Genomic DNA, 8,258 nt, shown 5'->3' with positions numbered 1-8,258 from the left:
GAGAGATGAACTTTGTTAGCTGTAGATGGGAGTGATTTAATAATAAAATCGGGGTTAGTTCTGAGCTTTAATGATAACATGCTACCTTCCAGGATCCAATGTTCAACACCAGGCCTTCAAATGGAGGTCGATAAAAAGATGTTGTTAAATCGCGGGGTAATTTCCTACCATGCAAGAGAGGAAAGCCCGCAGCATTGAGGGCATTCCTGGGAGTAACACGGCTGTAGTAGAAGCAAACAAGAACAGAATCTAATCCACCTCTACACTATAAAAGGACTTCCTCTTCAATAATTTTTTTTTCTCATATAAAATAAAAAAAAAATGAAAAAGAAAGGAGGATGGGCTCTAAAGTTAATACGTTTTGTGTAGTACAATTGCTATAAAAAGTTACACGTTATTTATTTAGAACTACTGTCATACTTGTTGCGGTTACAGAATACTTATAAATTATAATATGTAACAGTAAGGAAATAGTATAAACTACTTGTGTGGTTATACACAAAGACTTGAACTAGAAGAAATATTATGTAAAGAATTGACAAACGAAGAAGATATTATTAAATTTAACAAATTAAAAAACAACGACGTACATGAAAAAACATGAAAGAATAAGTTATCATAAAAAAAAACCTGTATGGCAAAAATAAGCACACAACTTTTTATAGAACACAGTTTTGGGATAAAGAAAAAAAAATGTTAATTCAGAGGCGAGGCAATAGACTCATCAGTAATAGACGAAAATAATAATAATATGAAGGCGAATATTATATTAATAATAATAACAACGACAATATAATATAATATAAATAGCAAATTTTTAATGATGAGAACACAACGAAGGACTGATAGCGCAAAAAATAGTATGAAACTGATGGCAGACTTGTTATAGCTGATACATCAAATAAGCTATCTAACATTAAAAATAATTACTTTAATAATAAGGAAGGATATTAAGGATATTGACTTAGTGGCCAAAGCTGATAAAAATGATAGAAGAACTATGAATTCTTTTTTTAACATTGGTAGTTGGGTAAGGTATGTAGAGAGCTATAAAAACTCTAGAAGTTGTGACAATGACCAAACAGGCAAATTTGATATTTCCTTAATAAATTCTATAAGACAAAGAACCTATGGATTGAGGCTATATATCGTTAAAATGAGAATTATGGGCGTATTTTAAATCATAAAAAAAAAGACAATTTTTATTTTTGATGTTTTCAGAACGAATTCTAACGTTAAAGTAAATATCATTCATTTCTGATTAATGTACACATAAGTCTCTAATATGACGGATGCTGAAGCTTTTGAAAAGTTCTTAATTGCTAGTCTCCAATCAGCACGAAACTAAAATCCGTATAATGGATGTAATTGATATGGATCATCCTTTACTTTATTGAGTGAAGTCATTAAAGTCGCTTATCACACATATGAGGATAATTGACAAAAATTATAACAGTAGTGTGAGTTCAAATAATGTGCATATTAAATGTGATGATATAATTTAAAGAAGAAATAAAAAGAAAAAAAAAGAAAGAGAACAGAAGGAAGTATAGTTTGAGACTTGTTTATTCAATACAAAAAGAATGATATAAGGACTATTTCGTGTCTACACAACTACATGTATTTATAATAATGAATCCTAAATCAAAGAAATAAAAACAACCGTCAAAGGACATAAGTCATGGAACAATATTAGTATTCATATATACACGTCTTGTTGATTCAAGAGATTGATCTGATTAAGTTTTAAATAAAAAATTTATTATTCAATCTGAGTATATGTTCCTGATATTTTTTATATTTTATTTTATTAGATCAAAGACGACCTGAATCCTTTGTCGAGGTTATAAACATAAATATGTAGAAATGATACGATATCTTATTTAGTTGATACATTTAGATGATTGGATGTCATCAAGTTTTATATTATTTACAAGATGTTATATACAGAGTTTTATTTCATATCCAGGCTTATAGTTTATCCTTTATTATGTAATTCATCTATTATAATATTACTTGTGCTTATATCCAGAGCTTGTTCTATAACAACTATAAGTGCGTGTATCTTCCTCCATATTCGCCAGAGCTTAACCCCATTAAGCAATTTTGGGCGTTAATTAAACGTATAGTTAGACGTGAAAAGCTTAAAGATACCGAAACCCTGCAAGAAAGAATTGTCGGTGCTGCGAATGAAGTTCCTATTCAACACCTTGAAAATATAATTCAACATTCAAAGAACCAGTTTGATAACTGTTTGAATCATATTCCAATTTAATACCTAATATTTTTATTTAAAATAAAGTGTGAAATGACCCTCTCACAATCCACGAATTGAACTTCAAACAACCAGTTTTTTTTTTTTTTTTTTTTTTTTTTTTTTTTTTTTTTTTTTTTTTTTTTTTTTTTTTTTTGCTAATTTCTTGTGTTTCCTCCTCTCTCTCCCCCCTATTTTTTTAATCTGCGTGAGGGAACACAAGAAATAAGCAAAAAAAAAAATATGCATACTTTTCTTATCCTCAGTATTTACATTGCTGCATATAGTAAATCATGATAATTTACTATATGACCTATACGTATCATAAATTAAATAAATAATGAGGCTTATATGTTTAGATTGTTCATATACGTCTTTATCTTGTTTCTTACTAAATTAGGGTCTACGGAAATATTTAAATTAATTTCCTTGTATATAAAATGATAATATTATGATACAGTTATTATATATACACTATACTATACTATACTGCACTGTACTATACTATACTATGCTATACTATACTATGTAGTAATAAAGATAAGATAACATTAGCTTATGTACGCTCTAGATTTTGCTTATTGTTGTTTGTTACACGCTACTTTCTATATAGTATAGTAATATTATACGCCATATGGTTAACCTAAAATAATATATTAATAGAACAATATGCATGACGTGAGAATATATTAGTGCTGATCCTTCTTGATTAAAAAAAAAAAAAAAAAAAAAAAAAAAAAAAAAAAAAAAAGGCCTAGGCTCCTTTCGTTATTTACATACTGTATACATGTTTCCTCTTTTGAATTCCTACTTTCTCCTTTGTTTATCTTTTTTAATTACTACATTTTTTTCCTTATCTTCTCCTTTTTTGAAAAGGTACATTTTATGCTTTGCTTATAATAATGTATACATGAACAAAAAGATAAAAAGATATAAAATGTTTAATGCTTTGTTTTATTACAGAAGAGTAGTTAGTTAATTGTATAGAATACAAATTATAATTAATATTTATTTACTTTTTTTGATGAAACATATTCCTTCTTTAGACTGCAGTAGTACACCTAATAATTTTAGCTTTTTAAATTTATACAATGCATAATTTTCATAATTAATCACACGTATATTTTAATACATTTTCTCTCCTTAAAAAAAGTAAGCTAAAAAAAAAAAAATAACAAAAAGAATATAAACACGCCTTATTTTTCAAACAAAATTCCTCTTTCTTCCCTATTATCCTTCTTCTTCTTTATTATCTTTTCTTACTATTATCCTTCTTATTCTTTATTATCTTTTCTTATTATTATCCTTCTTCTTCTCTATTTATTATCCTTCTTCTTCTCTATTTATTCTCTTATCTTATTCTCTTTCTTCTTCTTCTTCTTCTTCTTTAAAAACCATAGACTTGAACATAATGATGACGATATACATATAAATATATCTCTATCTATGCGGGACACATTGACAGGTAGATGTGAAGGTGGGCAACTAGTATATCATTCTACCCTTTACTGATGGGTAATAGGTAGAGGGTAGGCGTCTCTATATCCCCACCGGGTTGGGTGCAACAAATGGGTCTCTTCAGCAACTTGGTCTCAACAATCGTCATTCTAGTATTATCTCTCCATAATGTTATATTTTAGACCCTCCACCCCATATTTTAGACCTGAATGTTCAATTGGCTTTTTATTGACTTTTTATTTTATTTTTTTATAAAATAATGTTCTTACTAACTAGCTTTTACTTTTTAGCTCTCTTTGATATATATACAATATATATTATTGCTTATAAACTGTATAATTGTAATAAAATCTATTATTTCCTAAATATTATTTAAAAGTGTGAATTTTCTTTAACGTATTTCTTGAATATGCACTCAACATAATAATAATAATAATAAAGATGTGTAGTGTATAGCTGGATAGATAACTTCTTCTTTATTAATGTATATGTATACACATGGAAAAAATGTGTATGGATTACTAAATTCATTATGAATCAAATATACACTTCTTTATTACCAATGATGAAAGATTTAAATAAAGTATTAATACACTTTTGTCCATGTTACTGGTTTCTATCTTTACGTGTAAAGAAAAAAGAAAAATAAATTTGAAATGTGTTCAATATTACAAAGGCAAAATCACATACTATCATGGCAGTCATGTCAGTCTCTAGTGTAATAAACGTGCAGTTAAAGGTTCCAAAAGGCCACTTCACCATCGAAAAAAAAAAAAAAAAAAACGCTTTAGGAGGGGTTGTCAAGAAGCCAGAGACAGGAAAAGGTGGGTATGGTAACTAGCAATTACTTCAATTTTTATCGCTAGCACGATAGAAATTATGAACACAAATTCAAAGAGTTTAAGGGACATTCACTGGTAATGGACAACTTTTCTATTCATAAACACGTTGACATTCGAAAGTATACTGAAGCTCATGGTTACGGTTGTGTTTATCTCTCTCTCTCCCCCCTCCTTACTCACCTAAACTAAATCTAATTGAACAGTTTTGGTCTGTTTTCAAGAGTAAAGTCAAGAGGGAAATACTACTTGAAGAAGAAACATTGTCTGAGAATATCAGAGAAGCTTACAACAGTGTGCTCGTAAGCGACCTCCAAGGATTTTGCAGGCATTCATTGTCAAGATTTGAAGACTGTTCAAATAATGATTTGTCAATGCATCAATTTTTATTTGGTTAGTGCGTGAAATGAGTTTTATAAAGTGCGCGAATAATTTCGAAAAATACTGTAATGATAACAAGTGATCGCTGTCTTTAGAATTCTCCTACAACTGGCCAATAAAAAATTTCTCATTAAAAATGATTATATTATATAATCATGTAATATCATTGTGTTGTGACCCTTTTTATTTTATTTATTTATTGTTATTTATGGGGAAAATATATACATAGGTATTAGGTAAATAACGATGGAAGTGTCTTTTTTTTTTTAAAAAAAATTTTTTTTCATATCTTTATTTTTATCAAGTGGTCCATCTTGTTCAGGGAAAACGGTTAGTTTTAATTTATAAAAAAAAATAAATTAAAAAAATAAATGGTAATCTAAACATTACTTTTTTAAAATGCATAAAATTTAGACAGTAGCACGCATTTTAAGACAAGTGCTTCGAAATGTAATTGTTTTTTACCAAGATGACTTTTATAAGGTTATTAGTTTTCACATTATTTAAAATAATAGAAGCTAATTTTTTTTTCCTTTTTTTTTTTTTTTTTTTTTTATTAAGCCTGACTCTCTAATACCAATAGATGAAAAAACACAATTAGAAAATTGGGATTGTCCAGAATCAGTCTATTTCGATAAACTTGCAGATTATATTGAATATGCACAAAAAGAAGGAAAATTACCATCAAATTATCACTCTAAAGAGGAGAATAACACACATGACGGATCTTCTCTAATTACCCAACAGACATTGGCAAAATTACAAGCCATCTTGAAGCCCCTGATGGATGACGAGAATATTTTTCTTGTTGATGGATTCATTGCTCTATTGGACGAAAGAGTGACAAGTCTTTTAGATTGTAAGGTATTTGTGACAGCAAGTTATCATTCATTGAAATCAAGACGAGAGAAACGACAGGGATATCACACTGTAGAAGGTTATTGGGTAGATCCACCAACTATTTTTGATAAGATTGTTTGGCCTGAATACATTAGACTAAGCCAACAAACGAGATGATTAGTGATTTATTTACTCTAAATACGGATGAGAATTCGATTGAAGAGACAGCACTAAAAGTGTCAAATCATCTTTGTAAGGAATTATTATAAACCATCGTTTTCTGTCATTAGAAAAAGATAAATAAATAGAATAAAGCGTATGTGTGTATATATAATAATAATTGTATTATTAGTATCATAGACTATATCAAACAGATCTCTTCTGCATTAAAAAAAAAAAAAAAAACAAAAAAAAAAAAAAAAAAAAAAAAAAAAAAAAGACTTGAATATCATGCTTCCTTCTCTTTTAATAACATCTAACCTATATCTTTCTTCTCAATTCTTACTAAGGACTACAATAAGATACTTTTTATTTTTAGATGAATGACTCTAAAACTCTATATAATAATTAACATGATCAGTATAAAAAAGAAAATTATGTTTATAACGATAAAATCTTACACATAAAATTGATTCTCAGATGGTAAAGATTGTCCCGATTTAGTAATATCTGAACAAACCTATTTTTTTTTTTAATAATAACGTCTTTATAGCATTATTGCTGATCGATTTAACTGATTTGATATTTGATAAAAGCATACATGATCTGATCTTTTTTTTTTGAAATAATTTTAAAGTATATTTTTTTTTTGAAAAGAAATAGAATATTGTTGAATAAAAAAAAAATAAAAATATTGATTGATAAATGCAAAATAAAGGGATTAAAAAACCCACTAACCATTCTAGGCAACTAGACCCTATTGTAACTTTATGTACTCAATGTAAAAAAAAAAAAAAAAAAAAAAAAAAAAAAAAAAAGGATTCATATCGATTCTAGATTAACAACTACTTTTAATAAATGGATGAAATCCATGGATAAAATACTTTAAAAAGAAAAAAAAAATGAAGGCCGAAATATTCATTGTATTTTCTAATTTTTTTTTATATATTCTTGGCTTCCTTTTATATCTAAGGAATACACACTTATCTTGTCTGATTTTATTTTACTTTATTTTACTTGTTTTGTTTTTAATTTTTATTTTAATTTTTTTTTTTTACTAAAGTGCATGATTTCTCCTTCCTAAATGCTACATGCACTTCATCGTTTTTTTTTTAATACTTACTTTGAATAATGGTGGCTGTTCCATTTTGTATTTCTATTTCTGTCCATTATTATTATTACTTACAAATTAATTCATGTATATTAATGACTGTTAGTTGTTTGGGTCAAAATCTTTTTATGATATCACATTACCATATTTAGAATAATCGGAGATTAAATTTCTCGGTATAATACACTTTTTTTGAGTATCAGCCGATAATGAAGAAAGGAATAATTGTTGCTACTCTAATACACCAGATTAAGTTTAGCTTTATCTTTTATGATTCTTGGCTCTTAAATAAAAAATAAAATAAAAAAGGAACATAAATCAAGGCATAAAAATGATTAGATATAGTAACATGATCAAAGAAATTTGATTGATGTAACGTGCCCTACATTGAAGATATTTGACAGATTTGAAAGGCTGTACAACACGCCATTATTTTATAAGGAAGGAAATAATTTCAATTAAAAAAAAAAAAAAAAATTCGAGTGCCTTGTTTTTTTTTTGGTAACACCCGTTATGTATGTAACTATTATTCAAGCTAGTAGTAGGAGGTAACTAGTAACCTTTTTCGACTCTTCCCCTCTCCCCCCCCCATTCCCCCCACATATGCATAACAATGATTGTAGCTTAATACACTTTTATGCGCCAAATATATATTAAATTATCTTGTCATATACATAGATTGCATATTCAGGTCTTATATCTACTTTTTTTTTCTTTTTGTTATATTTGGCAACATCGTTTCTGTTTCAAATTAATAGGAGTGAATAACGCTTTCAAAAAAAAAATTAATAATAATGTTCAACTACACTAAAATATTTTCTATTAAAAAAACAAAATCGGGTACAGATTGGTCGAGCACTTTATGTTTCTCCTCCCCCATTTTCCAGCAATGTCCGACTTGGACCTTCATCGTAGTTTTCTACTTCCCTTCTACACCCCCCCATAATAATAATAATAATATTTTTTTGAAAGTCAGATTTCTTTCTGAAAATTTGATTATTGAGGAAATTTCTTTTCTGTTTTTAATTGATTGATTGATTTGATCGATAAAAAACGTGGAAAAGGAAAAAAGAAAGAAAAAAAATAAATCAGAAAAAGGAGAAAGAAGTTAAATAGAAAACGCGTTTAAAAAAAAAAAAAGTGAGAGAGAGAGAGATTAAGAGAAAGGGAAATTTCCATATATATTTTTTAACTAGATGAAAACAAAAAAAAATGT

General features: G+C 27.6%; 3 protein-coding genes across 3 annotated transcripts; all 3 read left to right on the top strand.

Moving 5' to 3' along the window:
* Positions 1–1,285: 1,285 nt before the first annotated feature.
* On the top strand, positions 1,286–2,334 carry BX663DRAFT_537754 (uncharacterized protein; the record flags this gene model as incomplete). The annotated part of the gene is made up of 2 exons (XM_051530665.1): positions 1,286–1,325; positions 2,085–2,334. The coding sequence occupies 2 exons, from the start codon at positions 1,286–1,288 to the stop codon at positions 2,273–2,275; spliced, it is 231 nt and encodes a 76-aa protein (XP_051379913.1). The 3' UTR covers positions 2,276–2,334.
* Positions 2,335–4,153: 1,819 nt separating this feature from the next.
* Positions 4,154–5,208, top strand: BX663DRAFT_518991 (uncharacterized protein). Its single transcript, XM_051528941.1, is given in 7 exon segments — positions 4,154–4,289; positions 4,307–4,309; positions 4,347–4,484; positions 4,499–4,594; positions 4,633–4,701; positions 4,758–4,949; positions 5,191–5,208. 2 exon segments carry the CDS (start codon positions 4,633–4,635, stop codon positions 4,947–4,949), a joined length of 261 nt encoding a protein of 86 aa, XP_051379912.1. The 5' UTR covers positions 4,154–4,289; positions 4,307–4,309; positions 4,347–4,484; positions 4,499–4,594; the 3' UTR covers positions 5,191–5,208.
* BX663DRAFT_518990 (P-loop containing nucleoside triphosphate hydrolase protein) lies at positions 5,164–6,170 on the top strand (the record flags this gene model as incomplete). Its single annotated transcript, XM_051528940.1, has 5 exons — positions 5,164–5,168; positions 5,238–5,262; positions 5,347–5,415; positions 5,494–5,907; positions 5,934–6,170. Coding segments are annotated over 5 exons (621 nt in total), but the record flags the coding sequence as incomplete, so codon positions are not given.
* Positions 6,171–8,258: the final 2,088 nt, after the last annotated feature.

The sequence above is a fragment of the Cokeromyces recurvatus genome (genome assembly GCF_025118155.1).
Source record: "Cokeromyces recurvatus strain NRRL 2243 chromosome Unknown BX663scaffold_26, whole genome shotgun sequence".
Classification (NCBI taxonomy): domain Eukaryota; kingdom Fungi; phylum Mucoromycota; class Mucoromycetes; order Mucorales; family Mucoraceae; genus Cokeromyces; species Cokeromyces recurvatus.
The sequence above is the reverse complement of the archived record's forward strand: the minus strand, read 5'-3'. Positions and strand labels throughout refer to the sequence as shown.